Source organism: Hippocampus guttulatus, chromosome 5 (assembly GCF_054856545.1).
Source record: "Hippocampus guttulatus isolate MCC_2025c chromosome 5, RoL_Hgut_1.0, whole genome shotgun sequence".
In the NCBI taxonomy this organism is placed as follows: Eukaryota; Metazoa; Chordata; class Actinopteri; order Syngnathiformes; family Syngnathidae; genus Hippocampus; species Hippocampus guttulatus.
In genome coordinates, this window is record NC_141265.1 from 21,406,326 (window position 1) to 21,420,383 (window position 14,058).

Below are 14,058 nucleotides of genomic sequence, written 5' to 3' on the forward strand. Positions count from 1 at the left end.
GTAATATTTGTTAATGTCACGCCGTGGCGCTGTAGTTTGTAAGACGCTAACGCAGAACCCGGAGAGGCAAAGAAGAAAATCTCCGAAAGCTCCCTTTTTGTGAACACGCGGTACGTCCGGCCTTTCTGGCAGCGTAGCGAGAGGCAACATGGTGGGTATCGTTCGGCTCTCTTGTAATTAGTACGTTTTAGTGTTTAAAGCATTTTACCTCCATAGCAGACGTCAAATATAAGCGCGTAAGCAACTGAGGGTGCTCTATGGTTGAGTTTGGATGAGTAGCCCGCACACGACAATAAGTAAAATGCTAGTTATACCTGTGCTAGCGCCGCTTAGCTAAATTGTTACGTGCTAATGTAGTGACGGCCTTGCTTGAGTGAGCGCTAATTTCGTGGTGCGATAGATGATTTGAAGCTTGCTAACAGCCATCTTCTAGTTGAAATCCGTGTGTTATGAATATTGTAGGTCTAAATTACATTGATGCATGAGTCAAGTGTGTTAAATGTGATCTTTGTCACCGAAGAGCTCGTGTGAAGCGAGGCCAAGTATCCCCACACTACAGGCTTAATTTGCTTCTCTGGTCTGAGATGATATTTGTTGAGCTGATGGACTGCTGATGCATTCACAACTGCTTACCAAAAGACTGAGACTTGAGATGTCAATCTCGCGCATTGTGCTATATCACACTGTATCCTATTTTTCGACGACCTACTGTAAAACGAGACTGTCGAACCTCCAACTGACGCCCAATCATAACCAGCTCTATTTTACTTGTTAAATTTTATTTGACCCAGGCTAAGATCAAGGCAAGAGATTTGCGTGGTAAGAAGAAGGAGGAGCTGCTCAAGCAGCTGGATGACCTGAAAAATGAACTGTCGCAACTCCGTGTGGCCAAAGTAACGGGCGGAGCTGCGTCGAAGTTGTCGAAGATGTGAGTACTCTGAACTTAATGTTACTTCCATGGCTTGGTGTGGTTCTTGTTTGCCTTGTTGGACAAGTGGCCTAATTGTCTCCATGATAAAACCCATAATGCTGACAAAACGTTCTGTAAAAAATGCTTGAACCTAAAAAGGGTTTAGTCTTTGGTTTCATTCAATACAGTCTTGAATATGTACTAATTGTAAAAAAGGAAGATAACTACTTCACGGCTTTCGGTTATCACGGGTTATTTTTGAAAGATAACCCCCGTGACGTAAAATGGATTACTGTAGTTGAATTGATACACTGTCACATTTTGAGTTAATATACATTTTAATATACACTAACAATTATATTGCTCGTCGATAAATCTGGTGATTTATCAGCTGTCCCAATGTCAGAAATGAAATCAGACACCGGCCACAGCTTTCTTCCATTTTAAAATGCTCATTCATCACCACGTGCTGCCCTGAAATCGAGGTTTGCATCGTATTGAGTATTTTTGGTGAAAAGCGCTGTTGCGAACGCGGGTTAGCCATGACGCTACTTTCCCCCCAATGGTTTACATCACTGATAAGCCGGGACACAGACAGGCATACAGCCAGCGGGACACGCGGCGACTAGGCAGTTTCGAGAGAGAGTGACAAATCATCTGTTCTTAAGATATCCTTTATTTGTCCCACACTGGGGAAATTTACAGCCTCCAGCAGCAAGAATGTAGGCAGAAAGAAGAAAAAACAAACAAACACCGTTCAATTAAGTGCAATATAAATACAAAATGGATAAATCGCAGTGCTATTTACAGTTGTTTTTCACATCATTTAATTATTATTAATATTATTGTTGCTATTTTTATTCAGCAGCCTGACAGCTGTTGGTAGGAACGAGCGGTGTTATCTCTCCTTGCAGCGCGGGTGTGACAGTCTCTGGCTGAAGGAGCTACCTAGTGCTGTCAGGGTGGGCTGGAGAGGGTGGGAGGGACTGTCCATCATAGCTTTTAGCTTAGTTAGCATCCTTCTGTTGCCCACCTCCTCCAGAGTGTCAAAGGAGCAGCTCAGGACAGAACTGGCCTTCCTGACCAGTCGCTCCAGTCTCTTTCTGTCCCGGGCTGAGATGCTGCCTGACCAGCAGACAATGCCATAATGGGTGGCCGAGGCCACCACCGAGTTATAGAAAGTCTTAAGGAGCGACCCCTGAACCCCAAAATACCTCAGTTTCTTCCTAATCAGGGTGTCCGTGTTTGTAGACCAGTCCATTCTTAAATTAATTGTTCATTTTGATAGTCAATTTTGTGACTTGTTGACGAATATCGGCAGCTCTATATCTAGTATAAACCGACAGCTGGTGATGGCTGCAGAATTATTATTTTTAACAGCAACTTTCTGGTCTCAATGCCTTTTTCAAAAAGCAGGGCAGGCAGTCCTGGGGCACGCTGCTGCACAACCAGTGGGGGTGCACATGTGACCCCAGGAAACATTTATTTTTGTGCCATATTACAATAAAGGGTTGTAGAAGTTTCACACTCATTATCCGTGTGTCAGCAGGTGGTATAAAAGATTTTAATACAGTCACTCAGAAGATTAATACCTTTTTTTCCCTTTGCAGCCGCGTTGTCCGCAAATCTATCGCCAGAGTTTTGACGGTCATCAACCAGACTCAAAAGGAGAATCTGAGGAAATTCTACAAGGTGAACTGAGGATGAGCATTTGCACCAACATGTGTGAATGGGACTTGAGGTTTATACATTGAGATAATTGTCAAGCATGCGTTCACAATTGTTAATAGTCTGAGGCTTGATGTGCGCAGTCTTTTTCACAACCTCTGTGTAGCCTAAATGCACTGCAGTCACAATTATTCCAATATCGTTTTCAAATTTTCTTATGTAGATTTTGTTCATTATTACCCGGTGCTGCTCTTGTATTTTTACTTTGTTGGTTGTTTCTATGATGTTCCTAGTTTAATATAGGCATGGGCCAATTGGTGGTTTACCGTGGTTTTAAAAAGTCTGTTTCAATAATAGCAAAACTATCTCTCACTGGTAAGGCTGAGAGAACATATGAGCAGGGCATAATGATGGGCTGCAAGCTGAGTTGAGTAACCAAGTGGCCTCGCCTCTTCGAAGTTAATTGCGTCCAATTAACTTTTTTTCCACCGATATCCTTCTAGGCAACAAATAAGGGGAGGGGTTTAGCAATGAAGTACAGAGGAGGGAGGGTCCAAGCCGAGACACTGCGCACATACCGATGCTTTCTTTGCGCCATTGAATCATGTGCATTATCCTTAAAAATCTTTTTAAAATTTATTTTAGGGCAAGAAGTACAAGCCCTTGGATCTGAGGCCCAAGAAGACCAGAGCTCTGCGTCGCCGACTCAACAAACACGAAGAGAGTCTGCGTACAAAGAAACAGCAGAGGAAAGATCTTCTTTATTCAATCCGCAAATTTGCTGTCAAAGCTTGAGACATTTTCTATCTACCAAATAAAACATGTTAAAGATGGGCCATTTGTCCTCTTTTCACTGTTAACTTTGTTAGCCATGATTGCTCCAATAAGCTAATCACTCTAGAATCTGAATAGCTGTCATAGTGCATACCATACAACTCCTTACTGTCTTCATATGAATACATTCTACTGCAAAAGGAATATATTTTAGAAATCTCTGAAATTACATGTGGGGGGGGGGGGGTGAATGGAAAAGTAAGAGGTTTATGTGAATAAAGACAAATTAATGGGTGAGAGTACCACATGGTGTGTGGACTCCATGATAATGGCAAATGCAAGTTTGGAATGTACCGGTACCTGCACCTTATGTATCTTTCACTTTCAATCCACATGCATACTACAACTGATGCATCCATTTAACTTAAGTAGCAGACTGCTAATCAATATGTGTTAACTATTATCTAGCTGCAGTAATCACATAGCTGTGCTCGTAATTCTCAAAAATACAGGAAAGGGTGTTTTCACAAAATTAGGTTTATCGTACAAGCAGATATCCCCATCGATATGTGATTTTGGAGGCCTAATTGTGTACAATCATGAGGCTTTTGAGTAGTAATTGCTACAAAAAACAGGAAAGTGTATTTTAACTAAGTGTTGTCGTATAAGCAGGTAGTCGACCTCCATGTGTGATGTGGTTTTGGAGGCCTAATTAAGTACAGTCATTAAGTTACTGAACAGTATAAAAAAAAATCTAAGATTTGGGAAAGGAAAGCAAGAGGTGACTTGCGTGCTATTCTCGGCCCAAAGCTTGCTTTTCAGGAACTGGGGAGCCTGGAGGCCATGGCCCGACACCTCCCATCTCGGTGACGATGCTGCACTGATGGGTGACACCCTGGGTGAGATCAGCCGTGCCTCGCGTGGAATGTTTTCTGAAATGTACAAAACAAATTTTGATTCGCTTACCTAGGCACTTTGGAAAATAAAAATTGGTACAGAACAAAAGAGGATAAAGCAATTGTTGCATTTGTAGGTCGAGATGACGAAAGGTGCAAATTTGAACATGAAGAGAAACAACTGGTGCAGCAGGCCGAGCAGACGGCTTTAGCTCTCTCTGCTCCTCCAAGAAAGAAAATTCCAAATTTTGTCCACAGTGTGTTGGCTGTGATAACACTATGGATAAAAGTTGCACTTGCCGCTCTCTTACATCTGCCCTTCCATCTACTCCGCTTGCAGTACTGTAACTCTCATGCAGTGTTAATGACACTTTGTGCAATCCCTGACACGGTTTGGTGCAAAGTGAAGCCTAATACTTGACATTATAGCACCACTGGTATAGCCAGACGGGGGTAGTGTGGGTTTGCAGTGCCACCTCAGGATCCTGCTTGAACCTCCTCAGTTGCCACTTGAGAATAATCGTTTTGCAAGCTGTTAGTTTGGGACTCTTTGACACATACACACTGTACATTATCTGTGGTTTTATTGTTCTTGTTTTGGTTGTAAAGTGTCCTCGAGTGTTTTGAAAGGCGCTTATAAATGAAATGTATTATTATTATTATGCAGGTATATGTCTGTTCACACCCTCTACTGGTAAAAAGTTCATCCAACAGCTAATACAAGATACAGTTCTCCCACAGCGTATCACAAACTGAAAAATAATACATTTAACCCTTTCATGCACCCTGTAACCTGCTAACCTGGTGAGCTATTCACTGCAGTAACCGCTGTCTCTGAAAGGGTTAATATGGTCTATTTTACTTGACGCCGAAAGGAGATTTGACATTGTGACTGACTGTAAGTGATGGCAGCCTCAAGAGAAACAACATAAATTACAGCTTAATGATTTGACTATTTCTTGTATGTTACAATACAGTACAAGAAATAGTAAAAAGATCAGTATCACCGATTTTTTTTCTCTATTTTTTGGACTGGCGCTGCCAATGTTTTAGTAGATGAACATTCAGGTTTCCTGTGATGCAAATGGCCTACTGTATTTAAGTAACAGATTTAGTAAATTTGAAAGTAAAGCTTAATGACATTATTAAGACTTAAAAAATGGTAGTAGGGTGGCCCGCTGATCCAGTGGTTCGCGCGTCGACCTCAGTGCAGAGGCACCAAGTTCAATTCCAGCTCTGGAGAGGTACCGGGTTCGATTCCAGCTCCGGCCTCCCTGTGTGGAGTTTGCATGTTCTCCCCGGGCCTGCGTGGGTTTTCTCCGGGTGCTCCGGTTTCCTCCCACGTTCCAAAAACATGCATGGCAGGCTGATTGGACGCTCTAAATTGTCCCTAGGTGTGAGTGTGGGCGTGAATGGTTGTTCGTCTCTGTGTGCCCTGCGATTGGCTGGCAACTGATTCAGGGTGTCCCCGCCTACTGCCCGAAGACGGCTGGGATAGGCTCCAGCACCCCCCGCAACCCTAGTGAGGATCAAGCGGTTCGGAAAATGGATGGATGGATGAAAGTAAAGCTTAATGACATTATTAAGACTTAAAAAATGGTAGTAGGGTGGCCCGCTGATCCAGTGGTTCGCGCGTCGACCTCAGTGCAGAGGCACCAGGTTCAATTCCAGCTCTGGCCTTCCTGTGTGGAGTTTGCATGTTCTCCCCGGGCCTGCGTGGGTTTTCTCCGGGTACTCCAGTCTCCTTACACATTCCAAAAATATGCATGGCAGGCTGATTGAACACTCAAAGTTGTCCTTAGGTGTGAGTGCGAGTGTGAGCATGGATGCTTGTACGTCTCTGTGTGCCCTGCGATTGGCTGGCAACCGGTTCAGGGTGTCCCCTGCCTACTGCCCGAAGACTGCTGGGATAGGCTCCAGCACCCCCCGCGACCCTTGTGAGGATAAACGGATCAGAAAATGGATGGATGAAAATGGTAGGAATTAAATTTAAATATGCACTTGTACAGTGTTGTTGTCATGTGGCATTTGTAAATTTCTGTCAACTTTCAAATTAACAGCCAATGGGTCTTCAAATTTGAAATGTCATACCCTTAAAATGTTCACTAATAAATGTTGTAAACTGTTAGTTGAATACCAAAAAAAAAAGAAAAAATCTGGGCAACTCTCATTCCAGAGCACCAGTATGCCATGAAATCGCACAGCAGAAGATATTTTAAACACCTGTTATAATTGTATTTGAATTTCACACTTGTGTTATTGAAACGGACATTCTTGGTCAAAGATTTTGACTGAAAGATGACGTCTACCATTCATAGATTCGATAACATGAAAACATCAAATTCGTGATTTCAATCTCAAGATAACCTTTATTTGTCCCACACTGGGGAAATTTCTTCAATGAAGGAACTGGTATGAGTATTAAAGAAATGTCTGCACTGTTGAAAATATTGACTGCTTGCCTGATGTCTCTTAAACACACACACACATGTGCGTGTGCACAATAGGATTTGTTTGGTAAGGGTTGGGGATTTTGGCATGCATGCACACTTGCTGGAAATGCTTGCCCATGCAAAGAGCATCCATGCATAACACGTAGCCTAACATGTTTTGCATGAATGCAATTTGTGATTTTGAAGCCTCGTCCAGCTGTTTAGCCATGGTGAATGATGAAAGGGAGAGAAAGATACAGAAAGAGACTATAAAGACAGTTTTGCAATTTTCACGTTTATTTCATTTAAAATCTTAATTACTTCGATGCAAAAGTCTGAAGACAAATAAAAGCATGACCAGAAACGTTTTTCCAGTAGAAAATCAAGAATGTTTCACAAGTGTTGAACTATACATCATTCCATCCATTTTCTAATCGGTTTATGCTCACGAGGGTCGCGGGCGTGTTGGTGCCTATCCCAGCTGTCTTCGTGCAGCAGGCGGGGGGGACACCCTGAACTGGTTGCCAGCCAATCGCAGGGCACACACAGACGAACAACCATCCACCCTCACACTCACACCAAAGGACAATTTAGAGTGTTCAATCAGCCTGCCATGCATGTTTTTGTAATGTGGGAGGAAACCGGAGTACCCGGAGAAAACCCACACAGGCAAGGGGAAAACATGCAAACGCCACACAGGAAGGCTGGAGCTGGAATTGAACCCTACACCCTTGCACCGTGAGGCCGACGTGCTAACCAGTTATCACCATGCCGCCAGTGTTGAACTAAACTTTCAATATTTTATTGCAGTTCAATGACAGCATGCTGTTCTTTTTCTGCAATGCAGTGTTTTGTTTAAGCCAGATGTAATGAGACACGCCTTCCAAAAAGTTAATCTTTTTGTCTTTTGTCTTTTCAGTCTGTAGAATATTCTCTCAAAAGTCTTGGGAAACATTCAGGTGATTGTTGTCGTTGACTTAAACAAAATGAAGATTTTTTTTCAGTCAGCAGTGGTTTTTGCCTTGCAACTTTGCCACAGATATCATTTTTGCCAGCCTCTTCCTGATTGTCGAGTGATGAACATTGATCTCAACTGACCTCAACTTCTTAAAAAGTGAGACAAGCCACAGTTAATGTTAAGTCACACAGTTATGCAAGTAGTTTTGCACACAGGGCCAGGAGGCTTAGAATACCCCGCCCCCCCCGTGCATTTTTTTATTCACTTGGGTTATCTTTGTCCGATATTGATATTTGTTTCATGATCGTCAACATTAACCCTTTCATGCACCCTGTAACCTAATGACATAAGCTGTCCACCGTAGTAACCGCTGTCCCTGAAAGGGTTAAAATGGGGGAAAAAAAGAAATTTGAGAAGAGGGTAAATCCTTTTTCACGGCACTGTATTATACATTTGAAGAGTGGTTTTGTACCAAAATTCATGTGCCGTCAGTGAAGTAACGTCTTTGAGTAAAACGCTGCTCTTTGGAAGACGCTGTTGTGAGCAAAATGCAGCCAAGGAATGTCTGGAATGACAGCCACCTTTATTCTAATTACTTTCCTAGTAACACTGTATTGTCAGCTGCCCATCACTTAAGCAACAACACACACAATTTTTTAGTGTCCACCACACAGCCACCATGAGCTTTCTCCTCAGACTGTCTGTCTGTTTTAGCGCATTCCCTTCCTTTGTGTGGCCACATGTGGCCTCCGCCAAGAAGACCGGCTGCTTCAGAGTCAACAACTGCAAATGCATCATGAAGGATGGCAGTGGGGTGATAAATCTGCAAGCTATGGGCGATGCAGACGGGTTCCTGGGGCGGATGAAACCGCTCCATGATTACGATGGGTCGGTCAACGCCGAGTTCCTGCTGACCTTCAGCCCTTGCCAGCCTTTCTCACAGCCGGAGGACCTGACAGGAAGTGACTGCACCAGTGTTGCCGCATGCCTCATTGTCAGGTACTTCCTCTGCTGCGATTCAAAAAGAGAATAATCACGCAAACCTATGAAAAAAAATAAATAAATTACGGTCATGTTGCAGCTTTCCAGAATTAGACACACTTTCCGTGCAGGCATACACTCTGTCCCTCCATGTACTTTCTCAGGCCTCTCTGCCAGTGTTGCCAACTAATTTTCAATGCAACACATCATTATTTAAAGTTGCCCAATAAAGTTGTCAATGTGTAATTACGTAGAATATTAAGTACATTACACACGCTGGGAATTTTCACATGATTTAAAATATTTTTTTTATCCCATATTTTTAAAAGATCAACAACATCCTGCGCAATTGTTTTTTTATTCATTTTTATTTTAATGTATATTTGCATTTATGTTCATATGATTTTAACCATTTAAATATATCATGTAAATTTTGCAACTCACAATGCACTTTTGCAGCTAGGCAAACTGCCCATTTGTTTTTGTTTCTGTGACCGATTAAATAATTGTGTGTCATTTTAGAGTAATGCTTCTCAACTGTTGTCACCCTGGGACCTTCTTCTTCCGAGTGTTGCATAGCTGTAACCCATTTTATAGAAGTCAAGGGAAAAAACAGCTCTATTGTTTGTTTGTTTGTTTAAAAATAGCCTCTGAGTGGTTTACATTTCATAATGCTGTTTCAAAACCATACCGCTACCGATGGCATCCGCTTGCCAAGGGCTGAGTGGCACTGTACATGTATTTGTTTAGTGTAGCAGCTACTGACTAGAGCACAGGTAACATTTTCTGACGCTTAAATTGTACGTACTGTGTGGGAATTTGGTACTGTTCTGAAAATAAAATTAGAATAGTACATGTAATTTTATTACTCCCTGACCACGACCTACTTTTGGTTTCATTTGTGCTCTCTGCTGTTGTCTGCAATGCATGCAATGAGATATGGACTTTCCCCTTGTTACTTTTGGCTGGCGCGCCTTAAAAAATAAATAACGGATTTTGTCCAATCCATTCACACAGTGACTAAACATGCTTTTATAATAATTTATAAACGTTTAGACAAAACGAAATGTACAAATTTACAGACTGATGTCACCTATTATTTAATGCTATTTTAGTTACCTCGACAACATGCAATTGTTAAATCGCAGATGACCACCAGGGGGCTCTCTAAACACATGTACTATATTACTGTATTATGCTCGACTACTGTCCTTCGGCTATTAAGACTCCGCTACAGTATACAGCTGCGTTGGGCAACTTGATGCTAAGGGGTGGGGGGAGGGGGGGCACAAAGGACCACGCACGTCCTAAAAAGATTTATGAAAAAAAATCCTATTTTTATAATGGATTAAATACTGTATGTGTATGTGTGCAAAATACATGCTCTTAATATATTTGATTTTTGATATTAGAATTTTCAATCGATGTATCAAAGATCCACTATCTGAACCCAACAATAAAGGGTTTGAAGCAAATAACAAAATAACCACGTACTGTATTTTATTTTTCCAGTCCAAAAGACTCTCTTTCATAAAAACGATCCTTTAAGAATGGCATAAAACTGGTGAAAAAAAAAGAACACAGAGTGCAAGAACTCATTTTGTACACGTTTTTTTCACAAAAATCATGCATCCATCCATTCATTGTATGAACAGCTTTATCTTCACGAGAGTCATAGGTATGCTGGAGCCTTTCCCAGCAGTCTTCGGGCAGTAGGCGCAGTGCTCCCTGTGGATGTGGGTGTGAATGGTTGTTTTTCTCTCTATGAGCCCTGTGACTGCCTGGCAACCAGTTCGGGGTGCAGTCTCCCTTCCTCCCTGAAGGCTGCTTTGATAGGCACCAGCAACCCCCCACAATCCTGTTCAGGAAAAACGGTGTTGAAAATGAGTGGATGGATATTTTTTTCTGTGACAACAGGTATCAAAGGTTCAACAGATACATTCACCGCTATATCAGCTTTGGGGGACATGACGGCAATGAATTCCATTACAATGACTCCCTGAGGACACTTTCTGTCTCATACTTTGGTGAGTTTTTAAAATTTGGGGGTTTATTGTTCAAGTCTCAAGTTACACGTTTGACAGCGCCACTCTTGTCCTCTTGTCCCAGGGCCCACTGAACTTCCACTTACAATTGTGCATTATCACTGCAATCCAAATGAGTCTTCATCCTTTATTCGGGACCAGAGGCTGAAAGTAGAGGAACCTCTGGAAATCTGGGTGGAGAGTCCCTGTGCTTGTCCAAACGCCTGTGCCATTGGAGATCTTGGTCTTGGCTCAATCTTCCTTATCATCCTGTCTCTCAGCGCTGCTGCTTATCTCATACTTGGTAATTATGTTTTCTAATTAATGTAAATGGGATTTTAAAAAAAATGTCAAGGCAAAGGAAATGGGATTAAATTGTGCCACATATACAACGGTGCTTGTGCATGAGGAAAAGTCTATTTCAATGTAACTCTGACAACACAACAGATTGTGCTGGTTTAAGATTTAATTTAGACGGCCACATAAATTATATTACTTATAAGTGATATTTATATGACTAAAACCTTAAGGAGTGATATTCTGGTTGCTGTAGGTTCTCCAGCATATATGAATAACGGACACCCTGAACCAGTTGCCAGCCAATCGCTTCTTGCCCGACAATGAGCAGTACTGTAGCAAGGTGACAAATAACCTTCCTAAATATTATATGAAAGTTTTTTTTCTTAAGTTTTCCATAGTCTACGCAAGCGGCAATACTCTTCATACAGTGATGCCAATTCTTAATGCAATGCCGCCTGAGGCAAAGAAGGTGGACAGGTATTCTAAGTTGGTTTTAAGTCTTGCTGCTTACATCCAGAGATTTCTCGAGATTTTCAGAATCTTTTCATGACGTTATGGAGCACAGCTGATGAACTCCCAAAACTCCTTGTAACTGTACACTGACAAACGGTGTCCCTGAACTCTTTGCTTTTCGCTCATGCCCACAAAGTGGTTAACTTTGCTTGTGAACAGTTGAGCATTTTGGGGATGTTTTACAGTAATCCTGGGCATGTTTTTATTGCATGGATGTTTTTCAAGGTCATTAAGCATCGTTTTATAAAACAAACAAGTAATACATTGAGAAAGAGCAAACAACAATGGATAAGGTAAAAATATTTACGAGCAGTGTTGCGTTGTGTCGAGCACTCTGTGCTGACAGTAAACAAATCCCGTTTGTTCCTCCAAACTAACAAACTTAAACAACTGTCTCGCAATATACAATAATCATGCCATAAGATGCACATGATAAAAGATGATAAAATAAACCCACAGCCAGATTTCACAGACACAAAAACGTCCCACAGCCCACCACCTGTAAGGGCAAAACTTATTTTGTTGATTTTTTTCGCAAAAAATTAACTCACTCAAAATATGAATATTATTGAGGTACTATGTTTGTCCTGCTTATCATTCCAAATCCGGGAAAAAAATGATTAGGCCTACGCATGATGTAGTATAGGGCAGTATAACACCCAGTGGAATCACAACCAAATTTTATCTGCCACCTAGTGGTGAATGGTGGTATTACAACTTAAAATTACAGTTGATTGGGTGAGTGCCTGACCTTCAGGCGACTGCCATCAAGCCCCACTTTCATGGTAGGCCTTTGCAGGAGGCCCAGTGACCCGCAAACGCACTGTGGCAAACTTGGTCCAATGTTGTTCGTCCATCATGGGGCTTTTGACTTGAGCCATGATTTTGTCGAGTCCCTCACTAATGACCCGTTTGCCTTAGATCAGGGGTGCCCAAACTTTTCGGATCGAAGATCTACTTTTCGATCAACTAACCTCCCGGGATCTACCCTTACCGGCACGCGCGCGCGCGCACACACACACACACACACACACACATGCACACCCACACGCACACGCACACGCACACGCGCGCCATGATGAGAAACAGCCTGAAACTGAGGCATGCGACGCACTTTGGCAGCCTGCTAACTATCGTAGCTCACACATACCGTTTTAAAGTGCTTCCCTGGACCCTCCTAGGTTCCATTCTTTGCCCGTGCCCTCGGTGAATTGTACACGAAGCAAACTGAATGAGAATAATGACGATAAAAGACAGAGCGCAGCAGCTCTGATCACAAGCTGCAATTGCAGACTGTTGAGCGCTAACAACTTCCGGTGACGTAATGACAAGCCACCGTAAATTCAATATTTACCTGCTTTATTTTATTTTTTAAATATTTTTTGGTGAAAATGAGACTGATAGGATGATTATGGTGCAGCGTACATGAACACAAAAAAATATGTTACTAACATGTACAAAGACACACAAATGGTTGTTTGTTTTTTTTCTCCTCGACACTTTTCGGATCTACTTGGGACCTGTCTTAGATTTACCGGTAGATCAGGATCGACGTAATGGGCACCCCTGCATTAGATGATGCTACTGGGGCTATTAAGCCACCAACTGTTGAGCTCCTTGCATCAATTGGGCACACCCTCCCCACACTCAGACTCACAATGCTAAGGTGACTGATTAAGGACAGTGTTAGTATAATTGTTTGACTTTGAGAAAACTGCTGAATGTTCAATAGAATGCCACTTTCTATACTGGCCTGTATTCTGTTGACAGGCTCCTGTGCACTAAGACCTTTTCGGAGCAGCAATGGAGTTCAAATTGCTCCGGAACACAGTGTGTGGTGTATGATCTGCTACCTCTTCACTGAGAAAAGGCCAGCGAGAAGACACAGAGCTGACACATTCTGAAGTAACGCTGAAAGACTAGTTTAAGTTGTCAATAATGCAACATGAATTATGTGACTATTGGTGTTTTGTGTTACCTCATAATCTACAATTAATGCTTGCTCATTGATATTCATGAAACATGCACAATATACATGGTATGTATAAGATAAGATATCCTTTATTTGTCCCACACTGGGGAAATTTACAGCCTCCAGCAGCAAGAATGTAGGCAGAAAGAAGAAAGAAGAAAAAAACAAACAAACACCGTTCAATTAAGTGCAATATAAATACAAAATGGATAAATCGCAGTGCTATTTACAGTTGTTTATCACATCATTTAATTATTATTAATATTATTGGTGCTATTTTTATTCAGCAGCCTGACAGCAGTCGGTAGGAACGAGCGGCGGTATCTCTCCTTCTTGCAGCGCGGGTGTAACAGTCTCTGGCTGAAGGAGCTACCTAGTGCTGTCAGGGCGGGCTGGAGAGGGTGGGAGGGACTGTCCATCATAGCTTTTAGCTTAGTTAGCATCCTTCTGTTGCCCACCTTCTCCAGAGTGTCAAGGGAGCAGCCCAGGACAGAACCGGCCTTCCTGACCAGTCGCTCCAGTCTCTTTCTGTCCCGGGCTGAGATGCTGCCTGACCAGCAGACAATGCCATAATGGGTGGCCGAGGCCACCACCGAGTTATAGAAAGTCTTAAGGAGCGACCCCTGAACC

General features: G+C 42.3%; 2 protein-coding genes across 2 annotated transcripts; both read left to right on the forward strand.

Moving 5' to 3' along the window:
- Positions 1 to 24: 24 nt before the first annotated feature.
- On the forward strand, positions 25 to 3,412 carry rpl35 (ribosomal protein L35). The gene is made up of 4 exons (XM_086112283.1): positions 25 to 151; positions 792 to 928; positions 2,521 to 2,602; positions 3,224 to 3,412. The coding sequence occupies exons 1-4, from the start codon at positions 149 to 151 to the stop codon at positions 3,371 to 3,373; spliced, it is 372 nt and encodes a 123-aa protein (XP_085968409.1). The 5' UTR covers positions 25 to 148; the 3' UTR covers positions 3,374 to 3,412.
- A 4,905-nt stretch (positions 3,413 to 8,317) lies between these two features.
- On the forward strand, positions 8,318 to 13,360 carry LOC147205519 (uncharacterized). Its single transcript, XM_086110861.1, has 4 exons — positions 8,318 to 8,637; positions 10,537 to 10,646; positions 10,729 to 10,947; positions 13,227 to 13,360. The coding sequence occupies exons 1-4, from the start codon at positions 8,318 to 8,320 to the stop codon at positions 13,358 to 13,360; spliced, it is 783 nt and encodes a 260-aa protein (XP_085966987.1).
- Positions 13,361 to 14,058: the final 698 nt, after the last annotated feature.

What these genes read in the sequence shown, in the direction of transcription:
- rpl35 (XM_086112283.1), top strand. An exon ending in GCGTCGAAGTTGTCGAAGAT is followed by an intron (nt 929 to 2,520) that starts GTGAGTACTCTG and finishes TTCCCTTTGCAG; the next exon opens with CCGCGTTGTCCGCAAATCTA. An exon ending in ATCTGAGGAAATTCTACAAG is followed by an intron (nt 2,603 to 3,223) that starts GTGAACTGAGGA and finishes AATTTATTTTAG; the next exon opens with GGCAAGAAGTACAAGCCCTT.
- LOC147205519 (XM_086110861.1), top strand. Translation starts at nt 8,318, where the DNA reads ATGAGCTTTCTCCTCAGACTGTCTGTCTGTTTTAGCGCATTCCCTTCC. An exon ending in GCCGCATGCCTCATTGTCAG is followed by an intron (nt 8,638 to 10,536) that starts GTACTTCCTCTG and finishes CTGTGACAACAG; the next exon opens with GTATCAAAGGTTCAACAGAT. An exon ending in TGCTGCTTATCTCATACTTG is followed by an intron (nt 10,948 to 13,226) that starts GTAATTATGTTT and finishes TTCTGTTGACAG; the next exon opens with GCTCCTGTGCACTAAGACCT.